This window comes from Rosa rugosa, chromosome 1, assembly GCF_958449725.1.
Source record: "Rosa rugosa chromosome 1, drRosRugo1.1, whole genome shotgun sequence".
Lineage (NCBI taxonomy): Eukaryota > Viridiplantae > Streptophyta > Magnoliopsida > Rosales > Rosaceae > Rosa > Rosa rugosa.
The window spans coordinates 45,469,663-45,486,149 of NC_084820.1; the positions used below are offsets into that span (position 1 = coordinate 45,469,663).

The following is a 16,487-nucleotide window of genomic DNA, read 5'->3' on the forward strand; positions in this document are numbered from 1 at the left end:
TATGGATCATCTCTGCAAAATTTCAGCCAATTTGGTGATCGTTAAGGCGTCCAAAACTGCAATTTACACGAACGAACCGAATCTGTCGAACCGGAACCGTTCGTTTACATTGTTGTAATTTGCAGTTTTGGATGCCTTAATGATCACCAATTTGGCTGAAATTTTGCAGAGGTGATCTATACATTAGGACCTAAAAACTGAACGGTTAAGATGTGAAAATTTGATCGGAAAGTGGGTGAAAATCGGAAATCCGTACCTAAGAAAAACTAAGGACGTCCTTAGTGTAGCCGGACTGATATAGAATTTTTCTCAGGTAAGGATGTCCTTAGTTTTTCTTATGGAACGGATTTACTGTTTTCACCCACTTTCCGATCACATTTTCACATCTTAACCGTTCAGTTTTTAGGTCCTAATGTGTATATATATATATAATGTGAGAATATTGCTAAAATTGATTGGAACATATACATCAAATCAGACAGGCAGAACTTCCTCTGACTAAGAAACCATTTTCGCACTACTGCAAGAATTCATTTTGTGTCTCAAAAGTCTTATTGATCGAAGTCCATCAGTCACATTTGGATTTGACAATCAGAAACTGCATTTCAAGCCCTTAAACTAGAATTACATAGGATCATTACTTGAGATACTGATGATAAGTTGATGATAAGCCCAAATGTATGAGCAATGACAGCAAGATCTCCACCTCACATTTGAGAAATCTCAAACTTCTATATTTGTCCTCTTCTGCCAGACAAGCTTTCTGTGGGTACTGTTGGTGGAAATTGGTCATGTCAGCACAAGCAAGTGCTCGCATTGCTGACTCTGCACATGGACCAGCAGCCTTGAGCTTTATATGCAAAGGACTCATTCCAAGCACCTAGCACCCCGTAGATACATCTTGTGCTGCAAGCATGCATGGCGTGGCATAACTATGAGCATGAAAAGTTCACTCCATCTCTTACAGGAGGTCCAAGAGTATCATTTTCCTCCTTGTTGGGCACCCTGACCTTCCTTTCGACAAGGCGGCTAATAGCTAATGCTTTGGGTCTGTCTATTCACATATCTGAATGCACACCCCTAGATAAACCTTGCTTACTCTTCACCATTAATCATTAATCCTTCTGGAGTACTGGCATTTAATATATAAAAGAATATATCAGTGACTGCTCCAATGATTCCATAAACTTCATAGCTCAGGTACATCAGTGAAAAGAAGATATATAAAAGAATATAGATTAAATTTAGAGAACAGAATACTCTACACATGAAAACAGAACACTATGCATCTATGAGCTGGTTTGAATTGTAAGCCTCCAGTCTTGCATAAGATAGAATCTGAATAGCTCCAGGAAATTGGTGGTACAAATGTTTTCATAATTAGAGTTGACCCTATGGGATATTCATGTACCAGAAAATTTAAACACTAGTACAGTAGTTTGTATAATGTACAAATATTTTCTGAAAATGATTTGAACATATAAGTTGCATCAGACAAGGTTTTGTCTGGCTAACAAAGAAACAGAAAAATTCAACATGTTTCAAATGTCCCTATATATGTAACGTACAGGTATATTATCAGACCTAGACATTCTATATAACTAAGTTAATCAAACTCATTTAAGCACATACCTGTTCAGCTAGTTAGAGAACACTATGTTCAGAATGTGAGAAATCTGGGGCCATTCTGTGATTCCATGCCTCTGTTCTTGCAACTTCACTGGAGATCTGTTCCCCCCAAGATGAACAAATTCTTCACCAGTGTCTTCCATAAGAACTGTAGCACTTCCAAAACTAGTCAGAAATGACCACTGTCCATCTCTTCCACAATATTTTGGACATAAAGAAACCTAACATGAACAGAATCGAAAGATGGACAAAATACGAGGTGCAACTATTCAGACATGTATGTAGCAAGTACTACTGAATAAAAATAAAAGTAAAAATAAAGAAATTGAAATAAATCAATAAATTTTGAAAATAATATATATAGCTTAATTACTTACCAGAAAGAAGATCAAGATGTATGAGTTGATGATGTAGTACTTAAGGGCAGTTTCACCAGCTTCTTGTAGGATTCAAACTCCATCTCTTTGTACAAACTCATTATCAATTTAGATGTTTGGGATGTGAGAAATGTTGAGCCACTCCTTGTTTCCTCTTTTTCAGCAACTTTGCCTAAGAATTGGGCAACATATAATCCTCAAATTTCGCAGAGGTGTCTTTAATTTGAGAATCAACCTCTCCGCTCCACCCAGACCGAGCTGCCATTCCTTCCCACTCTTCCCACTCCTGCAAATGACAAAGCTATATTGTTTCAAATTCAAAAAAAAAAAAAAAAAAAAAAAGATGAGGATGAGATGAAGATGATGATGATTCCATTATCAGCAACTCAAATCCCACCTGTTTCACAACAGACATCTTCAGATATTTCACCGAGTCAAAGGACAATGCTATGTTCCCCAAAACCAAAAGAGGCAAGACTATACATATACCCCCAACATGAGAACTCAAGCCTTTTCGAATTATTCAGAGATAATGGGGCATCAATTTGGTGGCATTGTATTTTCGAATTCGAGGTTTGGATATGGTAGTAGGCATTCAGTATTTCTTCGAGGATCATCTCTCCTCTTCTGAGTTGTCCTTAATCTCTCCTCTTCTGAGTTGTCCTTAATATGTATGCCAAAACAGAAATTCAGTATGCTTTCACAATTGCCCTAAATGTAATAGAGTAGGAAATATAGCTTAGCAGACCTAGGCCCTTATATAAAATTAAGTGAATCAAACTCATTCAAGCACATAGCAACTACTCAGACCACTCATCGAAAACAGAATATTACTGAAGTATTAAGCATATATAACTTCAAGAGGAGGATAGAACAGATGTCAAATATACCTCTTCAGGAGTTGGAGCATTATTATGAAAAATAGAAGTGATCGATGAAGAAGAGGACTGATGATATCATGGAGAATGCTATGACTGGATGATAATATGAATATCCCCACTACATTAAACAGAGTTGCACACGTCTTCAATATGCCGTACTATACAGAGGTAAGCATGACACAAAAATCTTGAACGTGAAATCAAATGAGACTGTTGGATCATTTCTGCTGTTCCACTATTTCAAGTCGGTGAAAACCTTCAGCTGCTGATATAAGAAGATTAGCAAGCAAATGTATTAGTCATTCATAATAGATTGGAGTGTAGCGAAAAGAACAGCTTTTTTGCAAATTCAATCCCATGTAACTAAATTTCATAGGGTCACTTAATTGATACACTAACGTGATGATAACTTACTTAGCTATAAAGTTTTTTCCTCGCCGTGATATAGAGTTTATTGAGTATATCTTTGAGGATCATCTGCTCTTCTGAGTCTTCTCTACTATGTATGAAAAAACAGAGATTTAGTATTCTTTCACATTCCCCCTAAATGTAATAGTGAGTAGGAAATTTAGCTAAGTGGACCTAGCCGTTATATAAAATTAAGTGAAGCAAACTCATTCAAGCACATAGCAACTACTCAGACCACTCGTTGTAGACAGAATACCACTAAAGTACGTAGCACACACACACACACACACACACACACACACACACACACACACACACAGATATATATATATATAACTCCAAGAGGAAGACTGAATAAATGTCAAATATACCTCTTGAGAATCTGGAGTATTACGAACAATAGAAGTGATTGATGAATTGAGTCGAAGTTTCTTAATTAAGGATGTCAAATCCTAAACATAATGAACTGAGTGACAAGAAAGAGACCTCAATTTGGCCTACAGCAAAACATCCAATGAGATTCCAGGCTTCCACCTTTCCAATATTCCATGCAAATCTGGAGCCGCTGAGATAAGAAAATCAGATATCAAACCTAACATAGAAAAAGATTCAGTTCAACTGCAAAATGACATGTTGAAACAAACTAATTTACCTTTTAAGGAGCTGCGGTATAAAAAAGAAGAGGAGTACTGATATCCTGGAGGGTGATATGGCTGGGTGAGAATATGAGATTCAGTTCAACTGCAAAATGACATGTTGAAACAAACTAATTTACCTTTTAAGGAGCTGCGGTATAAAAAAGAAGAGTACTGATATCCTGGAGGGTGATATGGCTGGGTGAGAATATGAAATTCCCAAACACATTAAACAGAGTTGCACAAAGTCTTCAATCTGCCATACTATACAGAGGTCAGCATGACACGAAAGTCTTGAACAAGAACTCAAATGTGACTTTTCGGATCATTTCTGCAGTTCCACTGTTTCATTGCAATCAATTTCATAATTGATTGGAGTGTAGTGAGAAGATTAGCCTTTTTGCAATTCAATCCATGTAACTAAATTTCTTACATTAAAGTGATGATAACCTACTCAGCTATCAAGTTTAGTCCTGGCCTTGATATACAGTTTGTTTGATCATTGGCCTTACCCAATGCAAAATGAGTTCTAAGGCTAAATTTTGAAGGTGCCTTCCTAACTTAGTAATGAGTAGAAACTGAGACTAGGAGATATAGATTGGGTGAGAGCATCAATTTAAAATCTATCAATCTATTGAGTTTTAAATAGAGAAAACAGAACATAAAAACAAACATAAATAAATATTAATTAGCATTTGAAAGTAGAGGCTGAGACTACAAGAGCAGCAAAGATGAGAAATGTCAGGCTTTGTTAAAATAAAATACATTGTTTACTAAATTTAAGTTAGAGCAGAGAAAGGGCAAATTTACATTATGGACTAAATTGGTGAATCTTTTTACTACTGCAAAACTAAAGATGTAAGCTTCTTCAGGTTTTGTTATTTTCCTTTTCATTAAGGCCTTCCTAAAGCTAGAGACTCAACGCAGTTGCCTTGGTTGGCTTGGCCAAGGGACTGCTCTGGTTTGATCTCAAGCTAGAGTTAGATCATCATCATCTTTGGACAGCCAAAAGAGAGACTTAATAATCAAATTCTGCATGCAGTGGATCAATTTTGATAATTGGAAATTAACAGATAAAAGAAGAAAGAAAATGATTGGTACGTACCCAAGAAATCAGATGGGCGATCAAATCCAAACTCCATCTTTTTGTACAATTTTGCGATCAATTTTGATGTTTGGGATGTGAGAAACCTTGGACCAGTCCGGGCCTTGCCTGTCTTTGCAACTTTGAGACAGAATTGGTTTCACCTCCAACCAAAGCCAAATGTACGAGAAATGAGAGCAACATCTGAAACCTCACATTTGAGAAATGTCAACCTTCTATATATGTCCCAGAGTGCCCGCCAAGTTTTCAGTGGCTACAGTTGGTGGAAATTGGGCATGTCAGCAAGATCAAGTGCTCGCATTGCTGATTCAGCACCTGGACTAGCAGCCCTGAGCTCTATATGCAAGCATCTTACACCATGTAGATACATACTGTGCTGCAAGCATGCCTGGCAGCATTTGCAAGTCTATTACATAAACGAAGGGATCACTCAAAGAGTGAATGCATAAATATGAGCATCAACGCCAAAAAGGTTCTCTCCACCGCAGGTCCAAGAGTTGCATTTTCCTCCTTATTGGGCTCCCCAACCTTCCTCTTCGACAAGCTTGGCAGCTAATAGATGATGATTCAGGTCTGTCTACGCACATCTCTTAGTGCACACCCCTTGAGAAACCTTACTTGCTCTTCAAAATTTATCATTAATCCTTCTGGAGTACTGCAATAATATGAACACATACCAAATACAATAAGATATTGTTACCTATGGCCTGAATTAAATAAGACAATCAATCCTGGACACACGAATTAAAGATTAAAATTCATGATAATTGTATCTTGAAACTCAACTCCTATATACCTCTTTGGTTTTCATATCAAAACATAACTGCAGTGATTCAACGGACACCAAGTTCCCCAAAAGAGGCACAAATTCACATAAACTGCACTCGTCATCCCTCAGCCTTCTGAAATTATTTGAAGATATCTGTCGTCTATTGCACAGTGTGCACGCTGCAACTGTAGTTACTGACGTTTGGATTTGAGTGCAAGGGGTTCAGTATTTGTTGATCTTCTCTTGTTGAGTACCACAAACTTGGTCCCAAATCAAGTTTCTTCTCATTTACCAATCTTGCTTGCTCGAAGTCTTCCAGCTTATAATTATTTATGATACTTTTAAGTTAAATAGCTTCCCCATGGTCTTGGTAATTTGTCAACCATTTTCAACATTCCTGGTTACAATCCATAAACTTCTTAGGTCAGCAACATCATTCAACGTAAAAGAATATAGAATTAATTTCAAGACCAGAATACTCCATACATGAAAAAAGAACACTATGCATGTAAGAGCTGGTTTGAATTCTAAGTTTCCATACTAGTCTAAGACAGAATCTGCATAGCTCCAGGAAATCGGTGGTACAAATGTTTTCTAAATTAGAGTTGACCCTAGGGGACAATCATGTACCAGAAAAAAATAAAGACAAGTACAGTAGTTTGTATAATGTACAAATATTTTCTGAAAATGTTTTGTAAATATAAGTTGCATCAGACAAGGTTTTGTCAGGCTAACAAAGAAACAGAAGAATTCAATATGTTTTCAAATGTCCCCATATTTGTAACGTACACGTATATTATCAGACCAAACCATTCTATAGAACTAAGTGAATCAAACTCATTTAAGCACATACCTGTTCAGCTAGTTAGAGAACACTGTATGTTTAAAATGTGAGAGGCCATTCCGTGATTCCATGCCTCTGTTCTTGCAACATCAAACTGAAGGTATGTTCCTCCCAAGATGAACAAACTCTTCACCAGTGTCTTCCATAAGAACTGTAACAGTTCCAAAAGTAGTTAGAAATGACTGCCGTCCATCTCGCCCACAATTTTTTGGACATAAAGAAGAGGAGGATAGAACAAATGTCAAATATACCTCTTCAGGAGTTACACAAATTCTTCAATGTGCAGAGATCAGCATGACATTAAAAATCTTGAACATGAAATCAAATGAGACTTTCGGGTTATTTATGTCGTTCCACTGTTTCAATGCAGCGAAAATCTTCAGCTGCTGACATAAGAAGATTAGCAAGCAAATTTATTAGTCATTCATAATAGACTCCAATAAAAAGATTAGCCTTTTTGCAAATTCAATCCATGTAACTAAATTTCAAATGGTGACTTGATACACTAAAGTGATGATAACTTACTCAGCTATCAAGTTTAGTCCTGGCCTTAATATACAGTTTATTGGTTACTTCTTGAATTGATGCAATTTGTTTGATTGTTGGCCTTACCAGTTGCAAAATGAGTTCAAAGGCTAAATTTAAAAGGCGCCTTCCTAACTTAGTAAAGAGTAGAAACTGAGACTAGTCGATATAGATTGAGTGAGAACATCAATTAATCTAGCTATTGAGTTGTAATGAAAAGATGGAAAAGAAGTAAATAAATCTTTGCATTTGAAAGTAGAGAGGCTGAGACTACGAGTCAAGAGCAGCAAAGATGAGACATGTCAGACATTGTTAAACTAAAATACATAGCTGACTAAATTCACATTAGAGCACAGCAAGTTCAAATTTACGTAATACTTTTTTCTATTGCTTGGTTGATTAGGAAACAGGAAATTGTCAGGTTTTATAAAACTAAAGCAGTAACTTTTTCTTTCGTCAGATCCACATGTTGATTGTAAACCTTGACTGAGAGGACTGCTCTGGTTTCATCTCAAGCCAAAAGAGATAGATGATTGTGAAAATTGGAAATCAACAGAAAAAAAAAAATGATTGGTGAACAAATTACGTACCAAGGAATTGGATGGATGACGTTGTCGATCAATTTCGATCAATTGTGATGTTTGGGATGTGATACATCTTGTTCGATCAATTTGGATCAATTTCTTCATCACTTTCTTCCTCTTCCTCTTGTTCGATCCAAACTCCATCTTTTTGTACAGTTTCTTCATCAATTTCGATGTTTGGGATGTGAGAAATCTTGGACCACTCCGGGCCTTGCCTGTCTTTGCAACTTTGGGAGAGAATGACACACCAGCCGATGATCAAATTCTGAAGCAACGGCGTCTTCCTCCGAAGGAAGTCTGGCAGTGTCTTCAGGTTAGGGCACCAGTTGATGGATAAAGTAGAAAGGCGTGGCATGAAACAAGTTGGTGACGATGAAGTAGCATTATTCTCATCATGATCCCATTCTTCCCACTCCGGCAAATCCCCGAACTGGAGTTGTTTCAGATTGGGGAACAATATAACTTGATGATCAAGTGAGAAATGTTGAGCCACTCCTCGTTTCCTCTTTTTCGGCAACTTTGCCTAAGAATTAGGCAAGCTATAATCCTCAAATTTGCAGAGGTGTTTTAATATGAAAATCAACCTCTCCACTCCACCAGGACCAGCTGCAATTCCTTCCCACTCCTGCAAGATGACGAAGCTAAATTGTTTCAAATTTGAACAAAAAAAGAAAAAGAAAAGAAAAGATGAAGATTGGATGAAGATGATGATGATGATGATGATTCTTCAATTATCAGTAACTCAAATCCCACCTGTTTCACAACAGACATCTTCAAATATTGCATCAGAGTCAAAGGACACCGCCATGTTCCCCAAAGCCAAAAGAGGCATGACTTCATATATACCCCAACGTGAGAACTCAAGCCTTTTCAAATTATTCAGAGACAATGGGGCATCAATTTGGTGGCATTGTAGTTTCCAATATTTTCCAGATTTGGATATGATAGTAGGCATTCAGTATTTCTTTGAGGATCATCTCGTCTTCTGAGTCGTCTCTAATATGTATGCCAAAATAGAAATTCATTATGCTTTCACAATTCCCCTAAATGTAATAGTGAGTAGGAACTATAGCTTAGTGGACGTAGCCGTTATATAAAATTAACTCAAGCAAACTCATTCAAGTACATAGCAACTACTCAGACCACTCACTGAAAACAGAATACCACAAGTGCTAACCGCATATATATATAACTCCAAGAGGACAGAATAAATGCCAAATATACCTCTTCAAAAGCTGGAGTATTATGAACAATAGAAGTGATCAATGAAATGAGTCGAAGTTATGTCAAATCCTCACACCCACAACATTATGAACTCAGTAACAAGAAAGAGACTTCAATTTGGCCTACTGCAAAGAGGTCACATCTGATGAGATTCCAGGCTTCCACCTTTCCAATATTCCATGGAGATCTTGAGCTGCTGAGATACGAAAACCAGATATCAAATCCAACATAAAAAAGATTCAGTTCCACTACAAATTGACATGTTCAAACAAACGAATTTACCTTTTCAGGAGCTGGGGCTTAAGAAAGAAGAGGAATGATGATATCCTGGGGGGTGATAAAATGAAATTCCCCCAGACATTAAACAGAGTCTTCAATGTGCAGAGGTGAGCATGACATGAAAATCTTGAACATGAAATCAAATGAGACTTTTGGATCATTTCTGCTGTTCCACTGTTTCAATGCAGCGAAAATCTTCAGCTGCTGATATAAGAAGATTAGCAAATTTGCGTCATTCATAATAGACTCCAATAAGAAGATTAGCCTTTTTTGCAAATTCAATCCATGTAACTAAATGTCATATGGTGACTTGATACACTAAAGTGATGATAACTTACTCAGCTATCAAGTTTAGCCCTGGCCTTGATATACAGTTTATTGGTTACATCTTGAATTTATGCAATTTGTTTGATCGTTGGCCTTACCCAATGCACAATGAGTTCTGAGGCTAAATTTTAAAGGCGCCTTCCTAATTAGTAAAGAGTAGAAACTGATACTAAGAGATATAGATTGAGTGAGAGCATGAATTAAAGATCATATCAATCTATTGAGTGGTAATGAGAAGATGGAAAAGAAATAAATACTTGCATTAATTTGAAAGTAGCTAGAGAGGCAGAGACTACGAGTAAAGATGAGACATGTCAGACGAGTCAGTAAGCGTCTTCAGATCCACATATTGAGTTGTAAACTTCATCTTTGGACAGTCAAAAGAGACTCAATCAAGATGCAGAGGATATCAAATTGAAAACAGAAAAAAGAAAATGATTGGTGAACTAATTACGTACCAAGGAATTGGATGGATGACGTTGTTGATCAATCCTCTTGTTCGATCCAAACTCCATCTTTTTGTACAGTTTTGCGATCAATTCTGATGTTTGGGATGTGAGAAATCTTGGACCACTCCGGGCATTGCCTGTCTTTGCAACTTTGGGAGAGAATGGGACAACGGTAGATGATCAAATTCTGAAGCAGCGGCGTCTTCCTCCTCCGAAGGAAGTCTGGCAGTGTCTTCAGCTTATGGCAGTCCTCGATGGATAAAGTAGAAAGGCGTGGCATGAAACAAGTTGGTGACGATGAAGTAGCATCATTCTCATCATGATGATCCCATTCTTCCCACTCCCGCATTCTAGAGAACTCGAGTTGTTTCAGATTGGGGAACAATATAACTTGATGATCAGGTGAGTACTCAAATCCAACCTTTTTCACTTTTTCCATTCCTTGAAATCTGAGTGTCTCAAGGGACCCCAAGTAGCCCAAAACCGAAAGAGGCACATACTTACAAAACAAGTTCTGAGAGAAGGTCAGGCTTTTCAAGTTAATTAAAGAGGAGGTCCAATTGGGGTAGTACAGGGTGCTGCCACCGTAACCATGGATCAGTAAGGATTCAAGATTTGAATTTGGCTGTAAGGCATTCAATACTGCTTCCTGGATGGTACTCTGGTTGACCTCGCTCTCCTGGGTGAACGCTAGTATCAAATGAAGAAGGTGTTTCTTGTTCACCAATTTGGCTTTCTTCGCATCACTCGCAGCACTATCTTTCAATTTGCCCACCAATACGATCCAAAGCGTCCCCTGAAGCTCGTCCATGTCTCTCAAATCACTTAACCTCAATGCTTCTTCATCTCCACTACCAATAAACACAGGCAGATCTAGCGTCCGTAGACTTTTCAACCTCGCAATTGATTTGGGCAACTTCAGCCGAATACCCTGAGCATGAAGATGCTGCAAGCTGGTCAACTTTCCCATGGCCTCGGGTAACTTTTTAAGGCTATCGCACCGATCAACTCGCAAGGTTTGCAAATTGACTAAATTACACAAACTATCAGGTAATTTCTTCAGCCTCCGATTTTCGGATAAATCCAAATACCTCAAGTGCACCAACTCGCCAACCTCGTCCGGAACTTCTTCGATATCGTTGTCACTCAAATTCAACGTCCTCACGCATTTTAATTGTAAAATCAACTCTCGGCTGAGACTTGTAATTTCACAATTAAATGTTGTAATGGTCCGCAGACGTTGACAATGGTCAAAAGAAAGGGGAAAAGGTCCTTCGGGTGCAAACATTTTTATGGTCAAATGACCAAGCTTATTGGGCAATTCTATTCTCTCCTCCCCACCTTTGAACTCAACGATTAAACATTCGTTCTTGGTTAAATATTGGAGAAAGTCGTGCACAATATCATGCATTTGGCACTCTTCAATATCTCCAAATTCATCTTCCTTGAAATTTTGGAAGAAAGATCGCATTACCAAGTTATCGAAATATGATTCTCCAATGTCCATCATTATCTTTTCTTTGTTCCCAACTGAACCAAGAAAACCTTGTGACATCCACAACTCAATCAAAACTCTTTTGTCAATTATATGATCCTTTGGGAAAGTAACACAATATAAGAGACAACGCTTGATCATTGGAGTTAAATCATAATAACTTAGTAATAGCGGTTGGAAAACTTGTTTCTCCACTATGTCTAACCCCCATATCTTACTACTCAAAACATCTTGCCATTCTTTATTGGTTTTCTTGGAGCGCATTAGACCCCCTAAAACCTTTGCAAGAAGAGGCAAACCTTTACACCGTTTTACAATGTCTTTACCCAAAGATTCTAACACTTTAGACTCATCTCTTTCCCTCTCGGCCAAAGCAATGTGATAGAATATTGACCAACAACATTGTTCACTCAACTTCTCCAAATGGATCATATTCGCAGAGGTTACTCCCATCATCATAGCAACTTCCTCTTTCCGTGTGGTCACCAATATTCTACTACCTACAAGACCACTTTGTAAAGATAGCTTTAATTGTTCCCACTTTCTGTCATCATCAGTCCACACATCATCTAGCACAAGGAGAAACTTTTGGCCTTCAATATTTCTTTGTATACATTTCAATAAAGGTTGCAAATCATTTGAATTTGGAGCATCATCTTTATTGAGATCTTCAATAATAGCTTTGGCAATTTTGATCTCACTAAAGGGGTCTGAAACACAAACCCATATCCTTTTTGTGAAATTTAACTTCACCTTTTCATTATTGTAGACTATCTGGGCAAGAGTAGTTTTTCCCATACCCCCCATCCCTACTATAGGGATAACTAAGGGGTTCCTCTCTTCTTGACTACTCTCGCCGACCAACTTGCCCACAACTACTTCAGTTTCATCTTCCCTCCCAAATGTCTTGGAGAGATCGATCAAAGATGAAGTCTCAAACCTCTCAAGTTGTTCAAAGACTCTTTCAGTGTTTAGAAAGTTATAGCTTAGTCTTTCTCTAGCAATCTCATTCAACCTATCACTCAGATCTTGTATTCTACGAGCAATGTCACGGCGGTGGATCACTCGATTAACTTGGCCAAAACAAAAACAGTTGGAGGGTACGAAGAAACATACCTTCTTCTTGGTAACAGCAGCAGCAGCAGTACTAGTACTACTACCTTCACCACCTTGTTGGTGATGATCAACTTGTTGTATGAGAATCTCAGTAGTCCACTCATCAAGCACGTCGTCCATCTCGTAGGACACATCTTTGAGCTTCTCCAGCCAGTCTCTGACGATGGCTTCCTTGACTTGCCTCTTCTCTGCATCCTCGAGCACGGCCTGAATAGCTTTCAGATTGCTGGTGATCTTGGCAACTTCTTTCTCGACCCCCACAACCAGTCTCACCTCTTTCTCTATTTGTTGATAGGTTATTGAAGCCAGTTGTTCCAGTAGCACGGAAACGAAAGCGTCAGCCATTGTTGGCGGCTGTTGGAGTTACTTGATGGAAGCTCGGAAAAGAAAAGAGAGGTCGATCAAAGTAGCTAAGAGTAACAAGCTGTGTCCATACATATATGATGTATAATTGTACATTACCATTATTTGGTGATTGGGTCGACCGACATCCACATGTGACGTCCAAGGAAACGACAGTCTTCTATTATGAAAAGAATAAAGACATGGGCCATGTTAGGTAGTATGCATTATTGGTCAACTTCGATCAGTGATATTAGGTAGTCGTGTCCCTCGTGTGGTTAAATTTAGGGAATATCTTTCCATCTTGCTGAATATTTGAAATAAATTTTGTTAAAGAAAAATAAAGTTAAAAAAGGAAAAGATAAGATAATATCTTATCTTATTTAAAGTAAGGTTCCATCATAAACAATAAAGAAAAAGTAAGGTAAAAAGAATAAAGACATGGGTCATGCTAGTGGCATCTTTATTCTAAAGTTTGCATTATGGGTCAAATTCGATCAGTCTGAACAGTCTCTGTTGGACCAAGTCATATTTCTTCATGCTCGACAACACTACACATTCTCAGTAAATATGTTGAAGAAAAATTTGATTCACCATATTAGTTGAAATGACTGGGCATGAAGTGATGATCAGGCAAAAAAATGGTGGGTAAATTAAACTGATGCTTGACAGCCTTGGCCTCGAATTAAGAAAAGAGACGGCGCAGTAGAACTATGACTCGGTCAGACTCGACTGCTCCTAGAGACCCAGTTTTCTATATGGAATCTTTGATCTATATACACACGTGTGAACTCTGGAGTGTAGTATATATAATTCTGGCGTATATACAGTACATACTAGAAAATGCAACCGCGCGATGCCGCGGGAATTTGATTTGTTAGTTGTTAAAATTTTTTTATGTAGTGCTTAGTTGTTAAACAATTCTTTTTGTAATTATGATAAAAAATGTAATAGATCATAGTTACATAAGTTTGAGAAATACAATTTTAGATTGTAACTTAAGCAGATTATGGCCGATTCATAAACAAAGTTTCTATAGTGCAAGTTTTAATAAGCTGCTTGAACAGATTACACATTTGCGAGAACTACAATTACAGAAATATGATTAATGAAACTCTTCCATTTTTTAGATTAAAAAAAGAAACTCTTCCATTTTTAAGATTAAAAAAAAAAAAACTACTTTAGGTATCATTTGTAGAAATTTACAAATACAAAACAGAATTGTTCTTTCATAAAAAAATATATATAAAAAAAAAACTGAAAAGATATGGCAAAATAAAAAATAAATAAATAAATAAATAAAAGACAGATTGTAATTTTAGTTAAAAGTTGGGGGCAAAACCGTCATTCCACTGTTACATGAACAGTGGATCTATCTTTAGTATTATGTATAATATAATATAATGGGAGTGGCATGGACCTCTTTCTGTGAGTAGTCCAAAACAGTATTCAACCAAAGTTACTGGTGTTGGTCCTTAGATAAATATTATTTAATTAATTTTTATCTTGATTGTCATGAATTTGGTCCTAGTTGCTGCACAATGATGTTATATATATATATATATATATATATAATATACAGAGGCGATCTGAAGCGGACGTCCGCGGAATTGAAAAGTGCGGATGAAACAACGTGTCAGCCATTGGTTGGTTTAATTACAAAACTCATATGCGGTCCCACCTACAAAGTTATTCATCTTCTCTATCACCTGGAACAATCTCACAGACCATACACTACCACTGACTTCTCACATCTACAGAAATTGAACAGTTGTCTATATTAATGTAATTGATGTAAAGCTTTTATCAAGATCTCTTTTTCCTTTTGGATTGAACCACAATCAAGCAAACCCAAAAATCTCAGACAAAAAAAGAACAAAAAAAAGAAACCCAGAAATGAATTATGTAAATGAAAACATGAATGTCCAAACTACCATACAGAGAATAGGAGAAGATTCTGGGAGATCAGTACCAAAGTACTGTCAACCCAGAAAATAAAAGAAGAAGAAGAAAGAAACCTATTTCAAGATTCATCGATGAGATGCGACCATGGAAACACTCCTCTCAAGCCCACCGCGGCCACATCGCCTTGATCGATGCCGTCACCTCACCGCTGCCCAACTTTGGCACGCCGTCAATTCTGTCTCCTTCTCTCTCTCCGAAATGGGCATCTGAAAGGAAACATCGTCATCCTCCTCTCCCCCAACTCAATCTTTTTCACCATCTTCTGCCTGGCCGTAATGTCCCTCGGCGTCATCATAAGTTCATAACCACCACCAACCCCCTCAATACCACTGGCCGGTGAAATCACTAAACAGGTTACTGATACGAAATCCATTCTCACTTTGACAACTCGCAAACTACTCCTCAATACCACCACTGACTTTGCTATTTTTTATATCAGTGAAAATCTGAAAATTTCAAAGTCTTCTCCTTTTCTATTTTTTAACAGCACTCACTCCTTTTCTTATGAAACCCACCTTAATAAACTTGTGATTGAGAAAGTTTTCTGGGAATCCAACGCCAAAGACATCATTTTTAACAGCAAAGACAGTAGATTCAAAGAGGCTAAACATGGTTTGCGAGCAGAAGAGCTTAACTAAAACAGAGTATAGCAAAAGAGCTTTCCTGGGTTAGCGTTCAGGCTGTTCCTGTGCGATCATTTCATGCCAAAATTGGGCTGCCTTTTAATTGCCCAGAAAACTCTTTGATGAAATGGTGTTCCATGTTCTCCTCAATAACAAGGTGTTGGTAGCGGTTCAGGGAGGCGAGGATTAGAGAAGATGATTTGGGTGGGACCCACATAATGAGCTGTTGAAACCTGAAATTAAGTTGACTTGGTGCAATGTTCTTTAACCAATGGATGCCTGACACGTGTTTCGTCCGCATTTTCCAACTTTGCGGGCATCCTCTTCCGAACCTTCCTGATATATATATATATATATATATATATATAATATTATTGACCTCAGTAAAACTTTTATCAGAGGTAATAAAGTTTTATCGGAAGACAATAACTTCTTTTATTGTGGGCAATAAAAATTTTATTAACTTTTATCGAGAGCAATAAAAGTTTTATTAGCTTTTATTGAGAGACAATAAAACTTCTATTGGGGGCAATAGCAACTTTTAGTAGGGGTCAATAAATTTCTTAAAATTTTTATAAGATCTCCGATGACCTTCCCGTGGACCTCCGGCAAGAGTCTGGCAACCTCTAGCAAAGTCCAAATTTTATTGGTTTTATTGTCCCCAATAAACATTTATTGGGGGCAATAAATTTTTTTATTTGGTGGGGGCAATAAAAAATTATTGGGAGGCAATAAAAGTCTACGACAACCTCTAAAGTGACCTATGAGATTTCCAGTGACCTCTTTGGTGAAGTCTGGCAATTTCCAGTGACCGAAATGCCGCGGCTGGTGATAGTTCGACGGGGTTTCCGGCCACCTCCGGGGAGTGAGGGGTGAGAGCAAAATAGTCCCAAAATAAAAACTTGATTGG

At 37.6% G+C, this 16,487-nt stretch overlaps 1 protein-coding gene across 50 annotated transcripts; it reads right to left on the reverse strand.

Moving 5' to 3' along the window:
• Window positions 1–465: 465 nt before the first annotated feature.
• LOC133725082 (putative disease resistance protein RGA3) lies at window positions 466–13,254 on the reverse strand. Of its 50 annotated transcripts, none has more exons than XM_062152143.1 (19): window positions 10,046–13,254; window positions 9,884–9,948; window positions 9,264–9,464; window positions 8,982–9,177; window positions 8,511–8,753; window positions 7,764–8,382; window positions 6,900–7,031; window positions 6,658–6,799; window positions 5,832–6,201; window positions 5,036–5,690; window positions 4,071–4,194; window positions 3,948–3,992; window positions 3,782–3,860; window positions 3,302–3,386; window positions 2,897–3,152; window positions 2,404–2,669; window positions 2,007–2,292; window positions 1,633–1,850; window positions 466–1,132 (listed from the first exon to the last, which is right to left on the reverse strand). In XM_062152143.1, exon 1 carries the CDS (start codon window positions 12,990–12,992, stop codon window positions 10,074–10,076), a length of 2,919 nt encoding a protein of 972 aa, XP_062008127.1. In that variant the 5' UTR covers window positions 12,993–13,254; the 3' UTR covers window positions 466–1,132; window positions 1,633–1,850; window positions 2,007–2,292; window positions 2,404–2,669; window positions 2,897–3,152; window positions 3,302–3,386; window positions 3,782–3,860; window positions 3,948–3,992; window positions 4,071–4,194; window positions 5,036–5,690; window positions 5,832–6,201; window positions 6,658–6,799; window positions 6,900–7,031; window positions 7,764–8,382; window positions 8,511–8,753; window positions 8,982–9,177; window positions 9,264–9,464; window positions 9,884–9,948; window positions 10,046–10,073. The 50 variants fall into 50 exon arrangements, 48 of the variants coding, with proteins under 48 accessions (XP_062008127.1, XP_062008125.1, XP_062008121.1 ...); XM_062152141.1 differs by having other exon boundaries at window positions 9,845–9,948; XM_062152137.1 differs by having other exon boundaries at window positions 9,884–9,954; window positions 10,046–13,252.
• Window positions 13,255–16,487: the final 3,233 nt, after the last annotated feature.

Bases quoted from the DNA above. Each gene is read 5' to 3' on its own strand.
- LOC133725082 (XM_062152176.1), bottom strand. From the start codon at position 12,992: ATGGCTGACGCTTTCGTTTCCGTGCTACTGGAACAACTGGCTTCAATA.